The 24594-nt window shown below is 37.0% G+C and overlaps 1 protein-coding gene across 1 annotated transcript in view; it reads left to right on the forward strand.

Annotated features, from left to right (window-relative positions):
- Nucleotides 1-23842, forward strand: part of Slc13a1 (solute carrier family 13 member 1) — a 90659-nt gene extending 66817 nt beyond the window's left edge. Inside the window, exons 8-15 of the mRNA XM_057785151.1 lie at nt 1155-1274; nt 8317-8415; nt 8795-8896; nt 11598-11704; nt 14511-14620; nt 20478-20639; nt 21966-22103; nt 23705-23842. Coding sequence (XP_057641134.1) covers nt 1155-1274; nt 8317-8415; nt 8795-8896; nt 11598-11704; nt 14511-14620; nt 20478-20639; nt 21966-22103; nt 23705-23842 — 976 coding nt within the window. The remainder of the gene's footprint in view (nt 1-1154; nt 1275-8316; nt 8416-8794; nt 8897-11597; nt 11705-14510; nt 14621-20477; nt 20640-21965; nt 22104-23704) is intronic.
- The last annotated feature ends 752 nt before the right edge of the window (nt 23843-24594 follow it).

The raw sequence follows: 24594 nt of genomic DNA on the forward strand, positions 1-24594 counted from the left end.
AAAAAGCTCACTATCATAACTGACGACTCTGAAATGCTATAACCCCAGAGATCTCTGCTGGTTTTGCATGCAGCTCATTGGGTCCCAGAACCTCTTCCTGCCAATTGTTTTCTGATTATAACCCTGCAGAGTGGCTTTGTGGTTTAGTTTCAGTTTCCTGAACTTGTGTGATTTGTTGACACTCAAAGTCTCATGAACTCCACTCTTCTCTCCAGGAAGCTATGCTTCAATTTAGGGAAAATTGCTATGCAACAAATGGTAGCAAAAATTGAAAATCCTTATTTTTCACAAAGCTTTCTGTATTTTGTCATTTGAAAAAGCACTAAAAACAGGTTTTCAATTTTTTGTATATATTTAGATTTCTAACTTTCTTTTTTATCACTTGAAGAACAAATTAATTAATACCAATTATTTTTCAAACTTCCAGTTGTTTCTCTGTAGTTATAAAATGATTGCGATATGATGATTTATTTAGTATTTAAGCTATATTTTAAAGTAATAAATACAAGGTCACCAAATAAAAATGTTTGTTATCTTAGCATGTTTAATTGTTGATGTTTTGTTATTATGTTAATTTGAAAGTAAAATATCTAGAAGATAAAGAAAAATAAGATGTTTTACACAAAATGCTTTCATCTGGTCCAGAGTTGTCTCATTAGACTGAGTCCAAAGTTAGATAGAATGCCTTCGTATATCACCAAGATGTATCATGTTTTTGGTAAACACAAAACAAACAACCTGAAAAACACTGGAGGAGACAGTCTGAGCAGAGCCTAAGTTCTTCACAGGTATGAGGATACCTACTCATCTGGTTAGTCTTTGCTCATTCCTAGTTTGATGATTTGAACAACAACAATGAAGCACAACCCCTTGTGCACACTTATTTATTTTGTATTGGATGAATATGAGCTACCGTGATGGGTGTTTTTCACAAGTATTTCATGAGAGATTGATTAAAAAGAATAAACATTAAAAATGACCCTCCTACTTTGGTTGGGTGTAGCATAATTATATAGTTACAGAAGGGGGGCTGGATATAAAATGAATGTTAGTTAGAGCACAAGAATGATGTAGACTGTTGCTTTTTTCCTCAGACTACCAGCAAGGACTCATCATGTTCTCTCCTCCCTAACCCGTTTTCCTCTTTTATGTAGACGCTACCCTGAGTGTCGTTGCCTCAACTTCGGAACCTGGTTTTTGTTATCCTTCCCAGTTGCTGTCATCCTTCTACTCTTGTCCTGGATCTGGCTTCAATGGCTTTTCTTAGGATTCAAGTAAGTAGGCATTTTACTTTGATGTGATAAAGGTACCTATGACCCATGCTTTAACTTTATTTCCAGTGCTCGTTCTCCCCTGTGTAGTCAGAGGTTGCTCATTCGTTGCCGGCTGCCCAGACCTGTTGACAGAGGTTTCTTTCCCACCTGGACCCGCAGCCATTCCATCCCAAAGAAACACACAGAGGTCTACATTAATCATAAACTAGTTGGTCTAGTAGCTCAGGCTTCTTATTAGTTCTTATAACTTACATTTGCCTATAATTCTTACCTGTGTTAGCCATGTGGCTTGGTACCTTTCATCAGCAAGGCATTCTCATCTTGCTTCCTCTGCATCTGGCTTCCTCTGTGAGAACTGCAGACTGACTCTTTCCTCTTCCCAGAATTTTCCTTTTCTTGTCACCCCATCTCTACTTCCTGCCTAGCTACTGGCCAGTCAGCATTTATTAAAATACAAGTGACAGTGACCGGGTACTGACCATTGCCCCACAGCACTCCCTCCTTTTTTTCAAAACAAGAACTCTAAATCAAATCTCCTTTGTTTAACTTTTCTCCTGATCATTATCCATAACAACTTGTAAACAACATTCTAAACAAAGGTAAACATCCATAATCCATTTTTGGGGGGAATGTAGGCATAGTTTTCCAGGCTACTTCCTGCTGATTGAGAAGTGCTGATAATCTTATGGGGACCTAAAGAAAATTTTGAATTATGATCAAGTCTGGAATGGAATATTCTGTGAGGCTTGATCATCTCAGCCACAGTCTTGAAACCATTCTGGATGCAGAACTCAAAGGAAAATCCAACAGAGGTCTTCTAAAAATATTGGATTATCTGGACCATCTGCTCCTATTAGAATTCTTCAGGGCATCTTCCTTAATCAAACCTGATTTTTCTTAGCCCAGAATGAATCCACAGCCTCTCATTTCCTGCAGAAACAAAAGCAAAAACTTTTCTCCAAAGTAACATACCTTTTGACTTAAATTTTGAAGTCAAGGCATTTTCAAAATATGTTGGTTTAATTCAGAAACACTTATAACCAAATATCTTTTAGCAGCTTTTGATCCTTCCTCAGCCATCCGACAATTTAAAGAGAACCCAATAACATACAGTATTCAGACTCTGTGTATTTTTCATCACTATGTGGCTTTAATTTAATCTCTACTTCTTTTAATTTTATGTTTAATTTTTGACTTTTTCAGACAGGGTTTCTCTGTGTATCTTTAGCTGTCCTGGAACTTATTCTGTAGACCAGGCTATCCTTGAACTCACAGAGATCTACCTGCCTCTACCTCCCAAGTGCTGGGATTAAAGGTGTGTACCATCACACCTTGAACTCACAGAGATCCACCTGCTTCTGCTTCCCAAGTGTTGGTATTAAAGGTATGTGCTACCACACCCAACTACTCTCTTTTTCCTTTTTTTGTTTTAAGGACTTTATCCTTTTTCTTTTCTCTCACAAGCCTACATATATTTTTTAACACACTATATACAATTTAGAAGTTTTCTTCGACTTTAATCTATCTTTACTGTATATCTCCTTTTTTCTGACCACATAAGTCTTTAATTTGCTAAGTGATATAGTTAGGATTAAAGCCGTGGGTTTGACAGCTGGATCCATCCCATTCCTTAGCTTTCTGGAGGTCTAACGTCATGGCAGAGTTACTGGTGGGAGCCATGTTTATTGCTATAACTCTATGGAGTTTAAAAGTTCATGACACCAACAAAAAGCATGCTGCCAGCAATTCATAAACACCATTTAAGTGTTTGGTGGCAGGGTCTCTTAAAAGAGCTGCAAGGTTTCACAGTTAAAGCTGAGTCAGGAAGCCTGTCTTAAATGAGACATGCTTGCCTATAGCAAAGAGAGGCCACCTGAGAAAGTGCTACCATCAATAAGCCATGTTTTACTCTGTTATTTTGTGTCTAGAATTGCTTCCCAAGCTCTCTCAGGTTTTCTTGGGATGCAGCTGTCCACATTTGTTGATAGAGGTTTCTGTCCCACCCAGACCCGCAGCCATTCCATCCCAAAGAAACACGCAGAGGCCTACATTAATCATAAACTTGTTGCCCTAGTAACTCAGATTTCTTATTAACTCTTTTTAAATTATTTATTGTGTATACAGTATTCATTCAGCCTGCATGTATTCCTGCAGGCCAGAAAAGATGCCAGATCTCATTACAGATGGTTGTAAGCCACCATGTAGTTGCTGGGAATTGAACACAGGACCTCTGGAAAAGCAGCCAGTGCTCTTAACCACTGAGCCATCTCTCCAGCCCCTTCTTATTAACTCTTATAACTTACATTTGCCCATAATTCTTACCTGTGTTAGCCATGTGGCTTGGCACCTTTCATCAGCAAGGCATTCTCATCTTGCTTCCTCTGCATCTGGCTTCCTTTGTGAGAACTGCAGACTGACTCCTCTTCCCATAATTCTCCTGTTCTTGTTGCCCTGCCTCTACTTCCTGACTGGTTGCCCTGCCTATACTCCTGCCTGGTACTGACCATTCAGCATTTTATTAAAATACAAATGACAGGATACAAACTATTGTCCTACAGCACAGACCCTAAATAATCAAATAGAAACTGTATTATTGGGGGCTGGAGAGATGGCTCAGAGGTTAAGAGCATTGCCTGCTCTTCCAAAGGTCCTGAGTTCAATTCCCAGCAACCACATGGTGGCTCACAACCATCTGTAACGAGGTCTGGTGCCCTCTTCTGGCATGCAGGCATACACACAGACAGAATATTGTATACATAATAAATAAATAAATATTTAAAAAAAAAAGAAACTGTATTATTACAACATTGCTTGGCCTATTAGCTCATGTTTCTTATTGACTAGCTCTTATATCTTAAATTAACCCATTTCCATTAATCAGTGCATCACCTTGTGGTTGTGGTCAACCAGTAAGGTTTTGTCTGGTGCCGTCTGTCTTCTGGCTACATTGCTTCTCCCTGACTCTACCTTTCTCCCAGCATTCAGTTTAGCTTCTGTATATCTCTATTCTTCCCTTCCATAGGTCCAAGCAGTTTCTTTATTCATTAGCCAATAAAAGCAACACATATACAGAAGGATTTCCCATACCATCCCTATGCTTTGCACACAGTATTTCCACATTTTCACACTCAAAATGTTAAGATATATGAGCTCATTAGGATAGGCTGGAATAATTTAAACAATGTTAGCATTGGAAGAGTCTATAAAATACCTATCCAGTTGAGTTCCCTTTGAATCTCAAACCAGTGATACAGTTACTGCTCAGAGAGGCATATGGAACTGATTACATTGTGATCCCCATCCAACTATCACAGGAAAGTTGTGAGAAGCCATGTCCTCTGCTTATTTTAAGAGAAATGCCCAAAGATTATCAAGATAATTTCAACTATCAACGTGCAGGATTCCCTGCTTCATGATAGCTCTGGAGTTGATTAACACCTTCAAATTGTAAAGTAAAATAGAATCTGAGTAGATTCTCTGTGGAGAGCTGTTGGACTAGTGATTAGAAGTAAGGTATCTTTCTCACTGTTCTGTTACTGTGAAGGACACCATGACCACTAGAAATCTTATAAAAGAAAGCATTTGATTGGGTGCTTGCTAAAGTTAGTTCATTACCAACATGGTGAGAAACATGGCGACATGTGTGGTGATAGACAAGTAGCTAAGAGTTATATCCTGATCTGTAGGCCAAGAGAGAAAAAGAGAGAGCGGAGAAGGGATAGGGAGAGAGGAAGGGGAAAAGGGGGAAGGAGAAGGAGAGAGAGACTGGGCCCAGGATCGACTTTTGAAATCTCAAAGCCCACCCCTAGTGACAAATTTCCTCCAACAAAAATCACACCTCCTAATCCTTATAACCCTTTCAAAGAGTTCTATTCCCTGGCAACTAAGTCTTCAAAGATATGAGCCTATAGGGGCTGTGGTAGTTTGAATGCAATTGGCCCCCATAAGCTCATATGGAATGGCATCATTAGGAGGTGTGGCTTTGTTGGAATAGGTATGGCCTTGTTGGAGGAAGTATGTCACTGTGGAGTTGGGCTTTGAGGTTAAATGTCCTCAAGATATGGCCCAATATCAGAGTCCCATTGCCTATTGCCTTCTGATCAATATGTAGCCAGCTACCATGTCTTCCTGCACGGATGTTCCCTGCCTTGATGATAATGGAATAAACCTCTGAAGTGTAAGCTGCCACTTCAAATAATAGTTTCATTCTAAGCGTTGCTGTGGTCATAGTGTCTCTTCACAGCTATAGAAACCCAAAAGACAGGGGCCATTATAATTCAAAGCACCACAAGAGGTAACAGCAGCTTCTCAAGGGACAAATAAGCAATTTCTACAAGTCCTGCCATGATCAGTCTCAGCACCTTTAAACAGCAGGATTTACCCCATACATTCCATAAGGTCACTTCCAGCATCATGATGTCAACATTTAAGGGTCCAAATTACAGCAATGGAAGTAAGACATACTGATCAATAAAGAACCACAAATGCCACTAAAATGTCAAATTCTGAATTCGAGGGAATTTCAGAATTGCTTTTCGAGGATTGAAGCAGGTAGTTTGGCAAGCACTCAGTAGTCATATGACTGAGATGACAGCCGCCATGAAAACCACAAAGAGCTTATCCACACAATCTCAAATTCAGCCTGCACTTTCAACTCTGAATATTCTATTAGGAAGTAGATATATCACAATCATGAAAATATTTTTCCTGAATAATGAAATTTTTAAAAATTTATCATGATAGCTTAATTTAAATAATCTCAAGGACCTATGAACCAAGCAGGATGCTGTTCTCTAAGACAGATAAGGTGAACTCAGTTATTAGGACTTTTTTTGAAAAATGACAGAGTAGGGTAGGGTGCAGTGTCTTAGCTATGGCCATAGTTTCCAGGTCTAGCAAGGTAATGGTCAACATTTTCCTCTCTCAACATTTTTCATCTTATTGTTCCTTCCTAACTGCCCAATTGTGCTACTAGTTGGAAGATGGGGCTGATGGTTTTTAAAAACGCTCTATCCAGATTGTCAGAGCAGCATGTGGCAGTCCTCCTGCTGAAGAAAATGTGTGCAATGTCACTGACTTCAGCAGGTGGCCTTCAGTGTGACAGGCCAGCTGCATACTAAACTCTCCTCCCTGGAAATTCAAGCTTTGGAGGAGATGGTTTAGTTGCACAGGTAGCAAGATTGAAAGCAGGAGAACAATCCCAGCCAGCGGATGTGGACATTAGCCAGCGACTATAGCCCAGTGCTGTTTTCTTTCTTTGTTGTTACTTTTAATGATTTTAAACAAGCACACGTGCCACCTCCATTATTATTTTAATACAGCATATCACGGAAAATAAAAAAAATTAAAAAGATAAAGAGCAGAAGTACTAGAATATGCTCCCAATGAGGAACCAAAAAAATCCCTATGAAATGCAATCATTGGGCAACGTCCATAAATCATCATCAGTGCTGTATTTAAATAGTTCTCTTGCTGTCACTACTTGTTAGACATGGCAGTTTCACGTTCCAGTTAATTTTTCAGCATCCTCTCAGTTTTACAGGGTGCATATCTCTAAGGGCTCTAGATTGACAAACAGAAATTAGCTGCCACTGCCCTGGCCGGCTACTATACATTCTCATTAGTGTTCTGGCTGTTAGCACAGTTAACTCCTCACTCACGATAAACAACTCCAACATGCGAGAAGCTCATCCATCCTCTGCATTTATTTCCAAGAAGAGGCGGACACATCCTCACATGCTTCATCAGTTCCTTTGTCCCATATGAACCTTCATTTGAAGCAAAGGAAATTTGGCTTGACCTAACTGTCCATTGTCTGCATCCAATGGGATAGACACATGCAGTGTAGAGGGCAGGAAAGAGTTTCTAAGGAAAAGTTTGATCTTTGACTATTATTTTCGCTTCTATAGATAGTTCTCAGGGTGGTCCTCCGATTTGTGTCTTGGAATAAGAGTATTTATGTTGTGACTTGGGACCAATATTTGAGATTGGCATTAGAAGCTTAATTGAAATAAAATTTTCACCAGCCCTTCTCTGTTCATAAATAAAACAATAATCAACTAATTATGTCAGAGGTCATTGTGTTGGCATGAGGGTGACTGTGAATGTTTAGGACGTATCACAGAAATGCTGTTTACCCAGGCACTTGAGAGGCAGAGACAGACAGATCTCTGTGAGCTGAAGGCCAGCCTGGTCTACATAATGAGTTCCTGAACAGCCAAAACTCTATAGAGAGACCCTGTATTAAAGAAACAAACAGACAACAACTAAAAGAATCAAGGAAATTCTACTCCTTCAAAAAGAAAGCCTGGAACAATGTTTTAGAGCAGAGTTGTATGACCAAGCACAAACCGTGTCTATGTTAGTGATTACTTTCTCACTGTCCCATCTCCTTTTCACTCTGTCCTAAACTATAACTTTACAGAAGACTGCTTCTGTGTTTATTCCTCACACATAAGGTTCTAACTGAGCCACTCACTGTCATTCCAAGGGACAATCCCCAGGAACCTATTTTCCCATCTGATTCTTCCTCCAGAGGTATTCTTAAAAAAAAGAAAGAAAGAAAGAAAGAAAACAAAATTACGTCTAGAGTAATGCCCCACAAAAACTGGTCAAAGTTTAAAAAACCTAGACTAACTTCCATAGGCACAGTACGTAGCAACCAAGATGACCAATAAATAATACATTTTAATGTAACATCATTATCAAGCATAGAGTACATATTTATAACTATCATTGTATAAGGACTGATGAAGGTGAGTGGCACATGGAAATATGTGTGTGGTACAAAAAGATCTTTAAAAGGGAGTAGTCAGGCTGATGTCATGGAAAGCAATGCAAAAATTAGACATCTAGAAGTGAGCAAGCCAGGCAGTACAGAGAAGGGAATAGTCAAGGAAAGAATCAGAGACACAGGCGCAGGGCATGGATTCCTAATGTCAGCAGACAGTCACGTTTATAAAGCCTTCCCTGAAGTTCTTCCATAAGGAAGGGTGGTAGTGAAATAATTTCCTTAACTCTAAAGCTTTCTTGTCTTTTTCAGCTTCAAGGAGATGTTCAAATGTGGCAAAATCAAAACACCCAAAGAAAAAGCATGTGCCGAGGTGATCAAGCAAGAATATGAAAAACTGGGGCCAATTAAGTAAGATATGCATGAGTAACACACACACACACACACACACACACACACACACCGTATACATGGAAACACACAGATAAACACAAGCAGTTAATGTAAAGAAAATATCACTTACTTGCCAGCAAGGAAGTCCTAAGTCTTGACTAAGACCACAGACCTACCAAGCTCAGTGACTTCAAGTTACTAAGTCACTAAAATGAAATCCATACCACTGCCCAATTAAAATTTGCTAGATAGAAAAAAACATAAACAAAATTCAGAGAAGCTGAGGAGAAAGGGCCTTTTCTAAGAGCCCCGGCACTCTCCAAGTAAGAGCACATCATGTTCCCACAGTAGCCATCAGCAGTTCTCACAAATGTTGACTGCAGCGTGTTTTCTACAGATATCAAGAAATCGTGACCTTGGTAATCTTCGTCGTGATGGCCTTGCTATGGTTCAGTCGGGATCCTGGGTTTGTTACTGGCTGGTCGGCCCTGTTTTCAGAGTAAGTATTCACGTGTCAGCCCTTCCTGTTCGGTGCTGTGTCGCTGCTAACTAACTGTTGAAAAACTGCAGTGAGGTGCTTTGGTCATTTCTTTGGAAAAAAAAAATATTTTTATGCCTAGTCTCCTGTGGTGAGGTGTTATGTATCAGGTAAGAAAGCAAAAAGGATGGCCGTTATCCTCTATAAAAATTAGGGTCCATTAGACATGCAGCTACTACCTCAGGACGAAGTTAGACATTTGAGCTGCATTTGACCAGGATCTAGGGTGATAGCAGAGTTGCGAGAGCTGTACCGCCCCACTTTGCTCGGGAACCTTCTATTTATTCTGGACAAATCACTGCACGCTCCCACTTCCTCTACCGGGAAGATGGAAATTGCAGTAGCGCAGAGAATACTCCTGTTTTTGTTTTCTTTTCTAGTAAAAGTGCTAAATAGATATTGCGTGAAACAAATGCTACACAGTGTGTTCTCTCTTGGTTTATTTTTGACCAATACACTCTGGTTCTTACATCTAAAGGAGTTTCATCTTGCGCTTCCGGTCTCACATCCCCAGCAAGAACTCACATAGTTTGCGAGCACAAATTGAAACTGAGTCAGACGTAATTTGGCCTGATGGAAGAGAAAAACACCACCTTCCCTCAGCCTGACTTTTCTGTTTCCACAGGCATTAGCAATAATTTTTTTAAGGCCCAAAGGATGAATGCAGATGTCTTATGACCACCTTGCCTCAAGCAGTTCATGAGACAGGATAGTTTAAAAGATCAGGTTGATGTTCTTGATTTCTTTAGACAAAGAACTTCTCATTTTTAAGAAGGCCAAATTAAAAGCCTCATCTATTTATTTAAAACAAGCTATTGTTTAATAGAAGAATGGTACTTTGTATTTTTCTAATAGGTTATAGAGCAAAATAAATAACTCCAGCTCCCTTTAAAATCAACACCAACTATTATAAAGTTTCTCTCTCTTTCTCTTTCAGTAATGTACTGAGAACTAGATGGAATAGTAGCAAATAACAGTAAATAAAACGTAGGAGAAAGTAGCATATTCAGTACAATCAGATCTAATTTTTCTTCCTTATAGCGGGAAACATAATTTAGGAGATGCTTTTCGTTTGTGTCAGGAAAACAGTGTGTGCTATGAGCAGGGGCTTCTCCTCTCGCCCAGCCTTGTGAGAGACAGCAGTAGGAAAGGAAACAGGGCTTGAAAGAGGACAGAGCTCGACAGTAGAAATAAAACAAGCACAAGGCAAATAAAATCTGTATAGGCTTAATTCTTGATAGTGTTGCAATAACCCAGTTCCTACTGAATCAAAATTCAAAGTAATAATGAAAAATTATATTTAAAATGTTTTACGAAAATGTTTGTCAACCTTTATACCTTAATTTGTCTAAAGTATGCATTCTGTAAAATGCGTGTGCTGTGTGCAGGTTTTAGGCAGCAACAATTTCTAAAGCTGGTATGATATATTAAGATCTATTGCTACCACCCAATGTTTTCATTCCATCTGCTTGAATCTGGACACATTTCAATATGTCTTTTCATATAAAACAAAATCCAGTTACATGACACCTGGCTCAGTCTGGCAAAAGCTTAGCCAAAAATTGTAACTAAAATAGAATAATAAGGGAACAATATATTTATAAGGATTGGTCAGGTTTTTAGAAAGTTATGCCACTCTAGTCTTTCTGTCAACAAGGAAAGAAAGTCAGCCTGCATTGAAGATGCATTTTTAAAAAGAAATATATCAAATTGAGAAAAATAATGTACTTCCTTGATTATTTAGATTTTTCACATAAACTGCAAAAGTATAGACTCTTGTTAAAAAAAATAAGTCGATTGAGATGTAAGATAGAAAAACAAGACTGATGACGCTCGTGTTTCTTCAGTTGCAAAAGTGCGTGTAGTTGATACTGCTGACTTCTAAGGCTGTATTCTAATTGTTTGTGTCTGTTTTATTTGTATAATGTCCAGGTGCCTCTTAACTGTGGAGGCTTCCGGGAACCTGTCTTTTTGCTAGAATGGTCTGGCAATTCTTAGCCCCATCTGTTCCCAAATTATTCTTAATTTGTACAGGGATCATTTGTGAGCATCTCGTAAGTCATTCTGGTCATTAATCTTCTTAAGTTTCTAGAGCGCAAAGCATCAAATGGGTTGATTTCCTTTGGATGTATGGTTAGTATCCACTGTAGAAGCAGGTGTTTCATCCTAGAAACCAGATCAATTTGCTTTCACAGTTTATAGAGGAGTTTGAGGGGACACTAGCAACAGTATATCTCACTAAATTCAATAGAATGACATTATAAATCAATTACATGGGGCTTTGCCAAACTCCAGCAACTGTTTAAGCCTCAATTCTCTGACATTATAATAAAAAGCAGTATTTCAGAGAAGAAATGGCTTAACAAATCTGAAAGTTTACCCGGAAATTTTGCTCTGTTGGTCTGATAAGGTATCATCTGGTTATTCAGTATTGGCAATATGAGAATGTATTGAATTATTAGGAATGCATTCTGAAATGACTGGTCCTTAAAAGTTACATCACTTCATTGGGAAACTACGTTTTAGAACAGACTGTGTAGATTAAACGATCTATATTTATTTTCATTTCTATTTAAGTGTTATTAAAATAATTCATTCATATCTTATCTCATATAAGTCCTTCATACTATTTTAATGAACATGTTTGTTTATATTTTTTTAGGCACTCTGGTTATGTTACAGATTCAACTGTTGCGTTAGTTGCCGGAATACTTTTCTTTCTAATTCCAGCTAAGAAATTGACAAAAACTACATCTTCAGGAGAAATTGGTTGAGTATCATTTCTTTTTTTTTTTTCAAAGAAAAAAAGCTATCTTTTTTCATCCAGTTCCTGCTCCCTCTCCTGCTCCCATTCCCTCCACGCATCCCCCCACCCCAACCCTATCTACACTTCAGAGAGGACAAGGCACATTGCTTTGGGGAAGTCCAAGGCTCTCCCTATTATATCTAGGCTGAGCAAGATATCCATCCAAAGAGAATAGGTTCCAAAAACGCCAGTACAAACAGTAGGGATAAATCCTGGTGCCACTGCCAGTAACCCCGCGGTCTGCCCCAGCCATACAACTGTCACTCACATTCAAAGGGTCTAGTTTGTTCCTATGTTTGATCTTTCCCTATCTGGCCAGAGCTGGTGAGCTCCTATTAGCTCAGGTGAACTGTTTAAGTGTCCCCATCATGGTCTCGACCTCTTCGCTCATATTCTCACTCCTCCCACTCTTCAGTGGACATTGGAAGCTCAATCCAGTGTTCTACTGCTGGTCTCTGCCTGCTTCCATTAGTTGCTGGATGAAGGTCCTATGGTGACATTTAAGATATTCATCAATCTGATTACAGGGCAAGTCAAGCTCGGGCACCCTCTCCACTATTGCTTAGGGTCTTAACTGGGGTCATGCTTGTGGATTCCTGGGGATTTCTCTAGTGCCATGCTACTTACTAGCCCCATAATGGCTCCCTCAATCAAAATATCTCTTTCCTTGCTCTCATCTCTGTCCTTCCTCCATCTCAACTATCCTGCTCACTCAAGTTCTTTTCCCCCTCCCCATCTCCTCTCATCTTCCCCTTTTGCCCTCCCTACTCCTCCCCCCCCCCCATGCTCATTGCTGGTGGAAATGCGAACTTGTATAACCACTTTGGAAATCAGTATGGCAGTTTCTCAGAAAATTGGGAATCAACCTACCTCAGGATCCAGCAATACCACTCTTGGGCATATACTCAAAACATGCTCAATCATACTATAAGGGCATTTGTTCAACTGTGTTTATAGCAGCATTATTTGTAATAGCCAGAACCCTAGATGCCCTTCAACCAAAGAATGGGTACAAAAATGTGACACATTCACACATTAGAGTGCTGCTCAGTGGTAAAAAAAAAAAAAAAAAAAAAAAAAAAACAATGACATCTTGAAATTTGCATGCAAATGGATAGAACTAGAAAAAAAAAAAAAAAAAAAAACATCCTGAGTGAGGTAACCCAGACCCAGAAAGATGAAGATGGTATGTACTCACTCATAAGAGAACACTAGATATAAACAAAGGATATTGAGCCAATAGTTCATGATCTTAGAGAAGCTAAGTGACAAGGTGAACCTTAAGAAAAAACATACATATCCACCAGGAAAGGGGACATAGATGAGTATCATTTCTAACAATAAATTTATAGAACATCTTTTGAAGAAATTAAAATTCCATAAGCTTCAGTTAGTACATAGAATATTAAAAATGGCCATGTCAATCTAACCTCTATCTTCGCTTATCTCACACCCTGCACCCCCTATTCAGTCAGCATTTATCTCCACCAACAGGCAGACTCTCTAGAGTTTGCAGAAATGAAAAATCTATTTCCTTTTATACCCAGGTTCCAGCTATTCTTGAGGGATATCGCCTCCCCTGCCAAAATCAGAATACTGACTAACAAGGAAAGAAGAATGAATGATGAGACCTCAGTAATAATTTTGAGGACCTAGAGGAGGACATGTTTCATGAGAAAGATTATTTATAGTTACATAGAAAGTCCTTGAAGAAAGGAAAACAAGCCCCTTATAGGCATAGCCTGAGTTCACAATTGGAAAAGGTGCTGAGTTAGAACAATCACTGTATTCACAACACATGGTCAGAGAAGTGCACAAATCTGCAGGAGCATGCATTCTCCTATATGCACTTCTTACACATGATTCGCTCCTGCCTGTGCTTTATGTTTACATTAGTTTTCAGGAGCTGCATGTTTACATGCATACATAGGGCAAATGGGTTTTAATAGTTTGGAAGCACGGTTTCATGTTGGTTGCTGATGTGAGTAGCCTACCGACAGAACAATATAAAGAAGTCTTATTTGCCTTATAATCTTGGGGTATAGATATCAAGGCAGGAACTTCACTCACATCTCATCCATAGTCAAGAGCAAAAAGAAACAAATACATCTATGATTTTGAAGCCTCCTCTAGTCTTATAAAATCCAGGGGTCATCTCATAAAATGGTATGACCCACAGTTGACTGGGCTCTCCCACATCAATGGACAGTTAAAACAGTCCCCCACAGACATACCCAAAGGCCAAGCCAATCAAGATAATTCTTCATTGAACTCCCTTCTCTGTCATGCCCATTTGACAGAATTCAATGCACTCTCCTATAGCAGAGTAAAAATATGAGCCCATGAAAGAATGGCATTACTAATGACAAAATCATAATAATTTTTCTAAATGTAATTCAAATATTATCAGAAGAATTTTTCCAAAACACTTCCTCAGAATTTCTTAAAGTATTTTTTCTGTGTCTGAGCATTCCCTTGCACATGTGTGTGTGTGCACTCTTTGGATCCCTTGTGCCTGCAGAGGCTGGAAAATAGTGTCAGATTGGAACTGGAGTGACAGACAGTTGGGAGCCACCACATAGGTGCTAGGAATTGAACCCATGTCCTCTGGAAGAGCAGCCAAGAATAGTCTGGTTAAGGTCAGTGCAAACTCAAAGTTGAGGCCTGATATTGTAAACTTCTTGTAACATCACTATTCAGGATACTGATAAAATTATTGTATATTCTTGTGTTCAACAATATTTAACTGTAGGGGTTTTTGTTTTGCAGTTGCTTTTGATTTCTCTCCCCTGATTACTTGGAAAGAATTCCAATCATTCATGCCGTGGGACATAGCCATTCTCGTTGGTGGCGGCTTTGCCCTGGCAGACGGCTGTCAGGTAATGCTCAGTGTGTATGAGATTAAACAGTTAACTAGGTGGTTGAAAAGAAGAACACAGGCACATTCAAGCTTTGGGCATAGTCCCCTTTATCCTCTCATTTTAATAATGCAGAATTCAATAGCCATGCAGTATCCCACAGAGATGAGGTGAGTTCATAGTTCAAGAACTTTTACAGGCTGTAAGCATAAACAATAATGTCACAAGGTCTCAGAATGCCAAAGAAAATAGTGCAAAAAAGATTAAAATACTTAATCCATGATATTATACTTGAAGAGTAGCTTAGTAGGAGGAAAAACTTAGATTCAAAAATGTGGTTCCTAATTGGACATGTTTATTTGTTTGCTTGCTTACATTTTTATGTCATTTCATATAGAATTTGTGCAATTCTTTAGTTTCAATTCAATAACCCATCATTCTATCATTGTCAAATAAGGAGATGAAAAATAATGCCATAAATAAATTTATCTTGTGAATGAATTCCAGAATATTTAATGTGGCAATTTCTGGTATATAATGTCCACTGTCAGGAAGAAATGAAAACATCATGAGTTAGACAGATGGCCATTTCATTGATCTATCCACCAACTGACACAAAGCAAGCTCTTATCCCTTCTAATTGCCCTGTCATTGTAGGTTTCCTAGAAGAAAATTATCTTCTCTAAAATTTTTTGAGCATATTTACATACTAACAAGATCAAATGTACTCAGTAGGTTGTATATATGTGTGTGTATATATTCAGAAAAATAATATACATGAATAACATATATTATATATAATGTATATATAGTATATAATTGAAGAAGAGACTATGCATTTAGCAGGGGAGACATGGAAGAGATTTTTTGAGGGAATCTTGAGAGTGGTGTAGATACAGTGTCAGTATATGAAACTCTGAATTTTTGTTTTGAAAAAGCAAAGAATATTTCTATCTTTCTGTCTGACTATACACCAGTCACTCATAGCCTTCTATTAAATACTCAGCTCTGATTTACATCTATTTCCAAACTCAGTCACAAACAGGAGGTTGGCAAAGGAGGAATTGTGACAAGTCCCTTGACTTCTTAGAAGTCATATATTTATTTATTTTAATTTGCAGTACAAAGTGCTATTGTTTCTTCTTGATAGGAGAATACTGTTTACTCCTAATTTTCTTACTAGTTCCGGCATTGGTTTTAGATTCGGACCTTTTCAGCAATAAGGGTTAGTAATTACTGTAAGTCTTAGAAACCATCTCAACTCAGAGAGCCTTTTGCCAAATTGCTTTAGGCTTAGATATGCCCAGATAAAAATGGTAGAAGTTTAAGACAATAACAATTTTCTTTTCTACTATTTCAGCAGTAATGAGATCTGCATTCTCAGAATAATAACTGCCATCTTTATGTCTGCTGATCTGAACTGTGAGGAAAGCAGAATCAGAAAGTCTGGCATTCATAAGAATGTTGCTCTTCTCTGCTCAGAATATGTCTAAACTGGACTCTAGACACTCAAAGTGGCTTTGAAAGCATCGACCAGACCCTAGAACAGCAAAATCTGAGGAAATGAAAAGGTGTGGATTTAGTCTGATGCACATGGCTCTCTCAGTGGAAGAATTAGGAAATCACAGAGGGAGAAATAATTCATTATAAAGATCCTAGTACCTGGAATCTGTATTCTGCAAGAATTTCCAGAAAAACTACTCCTAAGTAATCAAACTGAAGTCAAAAGCTTCTCACAAAAAAAGTCCATACAAAATTGTGACCCTAAAAATTAGTTTTACAAAATACTAGGAGACAACTTGAAAAACTTTTATTCAAAGTTATAATTTGTCTGACAAATGTCTCAAGCAACAGAATATTTCTACTTTAAAAAATAACCAAAAAATAAAAAAGAACCATGAGGTAGCAATTATGTGCTATTTACCTCATGCTGTGTCCTTTCTCTTAAATGCCCCTGATTTGATTTAAGATGATGGATGTCTCACAAAGTGATAAACACTGTCTAACTCTTCCCAGTGAATAATTTCTCTTTGTTGTTGGTTTTTTACACATTACTCAAATGCTTTTTCTAAGATAACTGTGAGAGATTAAATACTGTTTTCTCAAATATTCCTAAGTTCCCAAGAACATAAGAAATAATGACAAAAAGTACTAACAGTCTTTAAAGATAAAAATTTTATAACACAGTCAATAACATATAAAAGATATTCAAAACCATGCAAGATAGTGGGAAAATGTTGTATGAGTAATGGTTTTGTGAAAGTAGTTGAACTATGTAGGTCAGAAAATCGAAGGGTCCTCAAGAAATTAGATGATTTAATGTTAAGATCCTGAAAGGGAGAAAAAATTGGAAGCAACGGATAATACTGTAAGCATGAAAGAAGCCAGGGCTGGATATTAAAATGGTTTTAAAAGCTTCAAAGGTTATGCAATTTCTTCAACTACTATTCCCATTCGTGAAGGGCCACACGGTCTTTAGGAAATTGTTTCATTTTGTAGCAATGTTGAAGCATGGTCTCCATCAATAATCTTTTGTTTGTTACCAAGAGCTTTAAATCACCATTTAATAGTCTCTTTAAATAAAAATGAATAGGTAGTCAAGAGCCAACAGATAGTTGGGAGAAGCCCCATTTATAATAGCCAACGGAAGAAAAATAAAATGAAATAAGGAAACAAAAAGAAATAGAACAAGGAAAAAGTGCAGAGAATAAACAAAGCAATAAATTCTTTAAATTTTATCATTGGTGCCTGAAAGGGATGTCAGAAAGATATAAAAAGTAAAAGAAAATACTGTTTAAAAAAACAATCATAAAATAATTCTCTCAAATTTAGAATTATGGTATCAACTTTATATTTAAAAGTCAGCAATGTTCTTTAAACATTAAACAACATAAAATCTAACATATGTCAGAAATACAACAAAAGGCTAAAAGACAATAAACACTAAAAAGAGTTGATTGTCCAGTACCAAATGGTCCACCCTCAACATATACACATAAGCAACATTAACACTCTCAGTAGCTTGAGTTTGTGTATACACGTATGTGTGTACCTATATGAATATATATGTGTGTGTATGTGCATGTGTGTAGGTACACAGATATATATATATATATGCATATATATGCATTTATGTATGTGAGTCTGTATTTGTGTGTGTATAACAATAATAAAGAAAAGGGGGAATGAATGAATTTGAGAGAGTAGAAGGCATTAGAAAAATTGCAAAGAGAAGAGAGGGGGAAATGATTCAACTATACTTTAATCAAAAATAAAGTAAAATTGTGAAAAGATAAGAAAGCTAGAGCATTAGTCTACAAACTCCTCAAGACTCTGTTTAGAAAAAGAAAAGAGTAGAAAGGAAAGAGATCTTTATTAATGACACGAGGAATGTCTCAGAAGTAAAGTCTCTGAGATTCTTGGCTAAAGGAACTATGAAAAAGGTTCATGCTAGAGGGATTGATGTAGAATCTACATTGTAGATCTCATAATCTTGAGTTGGAGATAGAGTCATAATGAATTCCAGAATGGATCACAAACACTTGCTGGGTCCCTCTCACATCTCAATCAGAACAAGGTAAAACACATCTTCACTCACCTTCTAGGATTCTATGCCCTTATGCTTTAGTTTTTATACTTCTAACTGTTACATTCAGTATTCATACCCATATATATATATATATATATATATATATATATATATATATATATATATATATAAAGCTAATATCCATTCTCATAATGGCTCACTAGATAAAATGCTTCCTCTATAAGCTTGGGAAACAGAGGTCAAATCCCCAGGAACTCGTGTAAATGGTAGGTGGGTGTGGTGACCCTCTGTAATTCTAGAGCAAGCTAAATAGATAGATTGGTCATATCAGTGGACTCTGGATTCAATTGAGAGAACCAGGCTCCACATATAGCATAAATAGCAGTCAAGATTCTTGGCATCAACTTCAGGCTTACACACACACACACACACACACAGAGACATGTGCCCACATGCATATAAACATACACAATACAATCATGCACTTACACAAACATACACATGATAAAATACAAATAAAATAGTTAATTCTGTATATGAATCAAAACAATAAACAATAAAACTTATATCTAGAGCCCATGTTTGTGATGCTTGTATTTACTTTGGAATTGAATTTACTGCTTATAATCAAAGTTTTTTCTGATGCATAGCCTAGATTTTTATAAGTCTAATATCACAAAAGGTAGACTTTCGATTTAGGGGAGAAATCAGAATAATAAACCTATAATCCGAGTGCAGGCAATATTTTGGACTGCATGAAATGAAACAAAGATCAATATTCAATAAGTTTAAAGAACCCCACAGAAAGACACAGAAAATAAATTGATAGTTTAACATTGCTGAGTGATTTTGATGATTTCACAACTAGAATTTCCAAAAATCAGAACTAGAAAAATAGTGTGAAAAGAAATAAAATAATTTTCAGACGTATAAATACTCTGCAAATGTACTTTCTGTCCTATGATCTCCTCACATTTGAAAGGATGTTTTGTTGCTCCAAATAAGCGGAATGAAGGAGAGGGTTCCCACAAAGCAGAGTGGTGAGACAAGAGGGGAACTTAAGTAGGTCCAACATTAATCTAGTCCAGATGGAGCAGGAAAAGGGTCTGTCTATTCCAGAACAGATATCTTGAGGGAACACGAACAAAGCAAATCCACTTACTTCACGTGTTTATTTGCTTGTTGGATAGGTCTCCAGATAGTTTGAAGAGCATGATGAATTAGTGATAGGTACTTAGAAAACTAAGCAATCAGAATAATGTTTTCTTTGGAAAACAAAGTAAATATAATCTTAGATGGTTAAGTGGCTCACAAAGTAAATATAATCTTAGATGGCTAAGTGGCTCATCAATGAACAATATTTATATAATTATAACATTAATCTTTAAATATTGTTTTAACCAAAGTATAGCAATGTTTTGAGGAATTAAGGTTCAGAAAACATATGTATGATGAATGGCATAAGAAAACACAATCCTTAGGCAACATATTAGGAAATCAATAAATAATGTTTCCAGTTGAAATTTAAGAAAAAGCTTAATTAGAATGTTATTTTGAAAGATACCTATACTAATACTAAATATCGGTGTAAACAGCTAATAACAGTTGACAATTCTTGCCTCTGGAAGATACAGCTTAGGAGAAGGGGAAGGAGCCTGCAGGCTTCCCTTTTCTTAAAGCTCTATGGTCTATCATGACTTATCAAGACATTTAGATATTTTGATTACATAAAATTAATGTTTATTAGAGGAAAGCATAGAGAGAGAATTTAAACTTCTTAAAGCATGACTATAGTATTGAAATAATTCTGAAAACTTGTTCATATCAAACATATCTATATCAAAAAACAAAAATATGGGAAATGATATTTCAGAAACAAACTCAGTAAATACTGTGTGTGTGTGTGTGTATGTGAATGGTGTGATTAAATTGAGTTTCATTAAAATGAATCATGTGAAGTGGGCAGTTGTGTAGCTTGGTCTGTTTGTGAGCCTCCTAGGACTTGAATCAGGGCCTGTCTATAACACTTTGCCTGGATTTGGGGAACCTATTCCTTATCCTGGGTTGCCTCTCCCAGCATCAATGCAAACTGAGGAGCTTAGTCCTACCTCAGCTTGTTGTGCCATGCTTTGTGGATACCTAAGAGTGGCTTGCCCCTTGCTGAACAGAAACAGAGGACAAGTGGATGGGTGGGGGTAGAGGGGAGGCAGAAGGAGGAGACAGAAGGAGGGGAGGGAGGGAAACTGTGGTTGGGATGTAAAATTAATGGAAAAATAATTGATAAAAATTAATTATGTGAATAATAAATACTGCAAATTTGTTTTTTAGGCATCAGGACTATCTGCCTGGATAGGAAGCAAATTATCTCCTTTAGGTTCATTACCAATTTGGCTAATAATTCTAATATCTTCTTTGATTGTCACGAGCTTGACAGAGGTAGCCAGCAATCCAGCTACCATCACCATTCTTTTCCCAATATTGTCTCCTTTGGTGAGTACTGCGCTTATGTTGTTTTCTTCTAGAGTAGGTTTTCTTGTCATTTTGACTGTGAGTTTTCATCCTGTGGTATAGTTTCTTTTGGCCCAAATGAACCTTCTGTAAGCAACTTACATGGTCTTTATCTGCACCAGGTGATGTTTACTCAAGGGAACTATATTTCACATTCAAGTAGGATAATCTTTAGTAAATAATTTACCTTTTCTCTGCACAGTTTTTTGTTTTGTTCTGTTTTCATTTGCAAATATATGAAACTATTCTGGATCCAGGGCAGCCATAAGATGATTCAATAGTTCTAGGCACTTTGAAATATCACCTTTCAGAACAGTGTTCCTAAATTTCTGAGAAGTTCTTCCTACAAGTGATGTACAGACGAATGAGAAGATAGTCTTAACCTTGAGGCCTAAATTTCTTAGACAGTTCTTGAGACAATGTGTTAAAAGGGGGAGGAAGACCCCTTTTCCACACTCCATAGCAAGTACATGAGATAACTTTGCGTGAAATGTTTTTCTGATTCAGGTGGGTGATGTTGGTGAAAAGAAAGCACTTTAAATTAAGAACTGTTTTAAAGAAACAGCAAAGATTGTCTTTCTGAAAATGATTCCCAGCCACTCCACAGAGTTATTTGCTCATATACTTGAGCTGCTACTAAAAAAGAAAATATAGATTGTTTATAGATTGCCTATTGGCAAGAAATCACAAACAACATATCATCTCAGCTTTCTGATTTCTGATTTTATTTCATGAAAAAAAACATCAGAAAATTATGCGAAGAGTTCCAGATAATAACCATTCTCCCTAAGTAATGATCACGAGAGAATTTTAAATTTCTCACAGAAGTGATTGAGTAAATAGTACACTGAAAATCTCCAGAGCCACAGGCACCCAGGCCTTCCCAAGACTTTCTTGGTTGTTAGCTGCATGCTCGACAATTTCTTTGGTGTCTCTGACCTCAGTGACATCATCTATTATTTTGAGCTATATTAGTCACCTTATACTTTTCTAAAATGTTTAAGAATATACAAGATATTATTATATAGTATATTATGTGTATGTATGTAACACTATTACATAATAAATATATTTGGTTTTATGAGGTTTCTGAGATAAGTGATACTTTACTTTCGAAATAAATTATAATATAAGGTTTAAATACATAACAATAAAAATAAGAGTCACTTTAAAATACTCTGAAAAGTTTTAAATTATGCATAATTTTATGATTTTAGGTTTCAACTTCATTTTACAACTTTGTTCATTTTCATGTTTGGTGTCCACCCTCAGCATTTTAATTCCGCTCTCCTTTGGCTTTTCCCACAGGCTGAAGCCATTCATGTGAACCCTCTTCACATTTTACTGCCTTCTACACTCTGTACATCATTTGCATTCCTTCTGCCAGTTGCAAATCCACCCAATGCTATTGTTTTTTCATATGGCCACTTGAAAGTCATTGACATGGTAAGTTAGCAGCTATAAGAACATAATGTCACCCAATAGACGCCTCTACCTGATGGGCCAAATAAGTGCTACCCTTGCACTCAAATCAACCCTGATAAAATCAGAGTTTGAAGTCTGTTTTTAAAACTGTGGGTACGAATGGTCATAGGATTATTTTCAAGAAGTGGGCATGCCATTAGAATTTATGGTCACGAATAGAGATGTGAAATGCATGAGCATTGGTCTGGGAAAAGGAAAAGAACACGGAATTTCTTAACATGACTCCTTAAACCTATACCAAGATTAGGATCAAACCTAAGGCAAAAAAGAAACAGGAACACTACTGTTCTATATCACAAATGTTTAGGCAACATTTGGTCTGATGAAGACATTGCTCAGTACCTGAGGAAAAGTACCTTTCTTGGAGATCTTGTAGATCTCTTTCTGGAGGATCTCTGTGAGAAACAAAGAAAAATTTAAGAGGTAGAACACACACTTTGTTTCCAAATACAAAAATAGTGGTAGCTGAGAACCAATTTGAGAATATTCCAGTCTTAACCTAATCTCTATCATCAATTTCCAACCCAACCCAAAGGAAAATATAGTCAAAATGAATTCTGTGAGTTTGCTCCATCTGTGGAGTTACAAGGTGAGTTCCTGTTCTTTTCTCCCACCCCAATGCTGTCCCTGCACAGCATTAGAGTAAAATAAAACCTCTAGAAATATTTCTATACGCAAGGCACATAACATCTTGTTGCAAAATACAATATGTTTAACATAAAATATCACAAATATGTACGTGTGTGAATATAAAAAAATATGGAATGAATGAGTGGCTTTTATGGGTAGAGAAAAGGATATCCAAAATAATCATGCTAAATATTTCCCTTTTGCTTTGAAAAGCCATGTTTTAATGCAAAGAATTCAGGAACAGGCAGTCTCTGTGAGGTGACCAACGACAACTACTTTAGGCTTTGTAGGCCATAGAGTTTCTGCCACAATTACCCTCCTCCACTATTGTATCATATAACCAGTCGATGATATTCTATAAACAAATGAGCAACGATATGGTCTAGGGAAAAATCAAATGGTAGTAACAAAAAACAATTTAAGAGCAACAGCTGACAGTCTCTAATATGTAAAAAAATATTTTGAGATTATTCAACAGACACACTAGAATTCCTATGTAAGAGTTTCAAAAAATAGCAACACTAAGAAAGAGGAATAGAAGTGGCATTACAAAATTTCAATTAAAAAATACTCTCATGGGAAACCAGTAATGCTAAGTGATCCTGAAAAGTACAGTTATTACATGGTATTCTTGAAAACTATTCTTTCATAAATAAGATCATCAATCACCAATTATAATTTAACATACAAGGGCAGATTGACTGACATATATTCCAGAGAGAGGCCTCTCTGGTACTGTCAAAATAATAGTTAGGGACAGATTCTCATTTGATATAAAAGGGAGAATATCACCAGTTGATGATAATCATGACTTATATAGGTCATTAAGGGTGTATGTAAATCAGGTTTATGCTTGTGTGATACAATGCTGAAATCGTTGTGGAATTTTTTTTCACCGGGAGACTGACATGTATGCATTTTTCCTGTTCTAGGTTAAAGCTGGACTTGGAGTAAATATTTTGGGTGTTGCTGTGGTGATGCTGGGCATGTTCACCTGGATCGAATCTATGTTTAACCTCCATGAGTACCCTGCCTGGGCTCCCAACTTTGTTAATCAGACCATGCCATGACAAGCACAAAATTTCTACCTACTTCATTGTGACTTTGGGACTTGCTAGGAATTCATTGTAGGATGTAACTGTATATAATTGACACATATCAATCAATGATATAGTCACTGCAGTCCTAGTACATGTCTCACACTCGCTGTCATAGAGTCTATATGTCTTTTGAAGTACAACCAAAGAGCATCTACACACCTACATCTGGAAACCCATGGTTGAAATTGCGTTGGCAGATCCTACACACTCTTTCTCCATAAAAATGATGCTAGCACCTTCAACGAAGTTAGGCCATTTTCCACATCTTAAACTTGGAGTTAAGTATAACGTTTCAAACATTAATTTATTATTTGAAAATCTTCTTATGAAACTAAAAGCAGAAAATAAAGTATAAAAGTAAATGTGATACTTGAATAAATGATTTCTATAGTGCTTCTCAAGGGAATTTGCTAAAGAATCAAGCCACGGTCACTGGTGTAATAAAAGTAAAAGGTGTATTTATTTATTTATTGAAAGTCCAGCTGCATTATTACTAAGGTATAGACAAAACAAATTGAAATTAAAATAGTTATAAATACCAAAATCCATGAATTCATTTGATAGTAGAAAATTTATAATGATTAATTTTATGTGTCCATATAAACAGGCTATCATTTTATTCATCTGTGAATTCCATGCTGAGCAATGCATTTTGAGGAGTTATGAATAAATGAGTTGTGATTTGCAGCATTTTACAGTACAGTTAGAAAAGCTGTGCATTA

This window comes from Chionomys nivalis, chromosome 1 (genome assembly GCF_950005125.1).
Source record: "Chionomys nivalis chromosome 1, mChiNiv1.1, whole genome shotgun sequence".
Lineage (NCBI taxonomy): Eukaryota > Metazoa > Chordata > Mammalia > Rodentia > Cricetidae > Chionomys > Chionomys nivalis.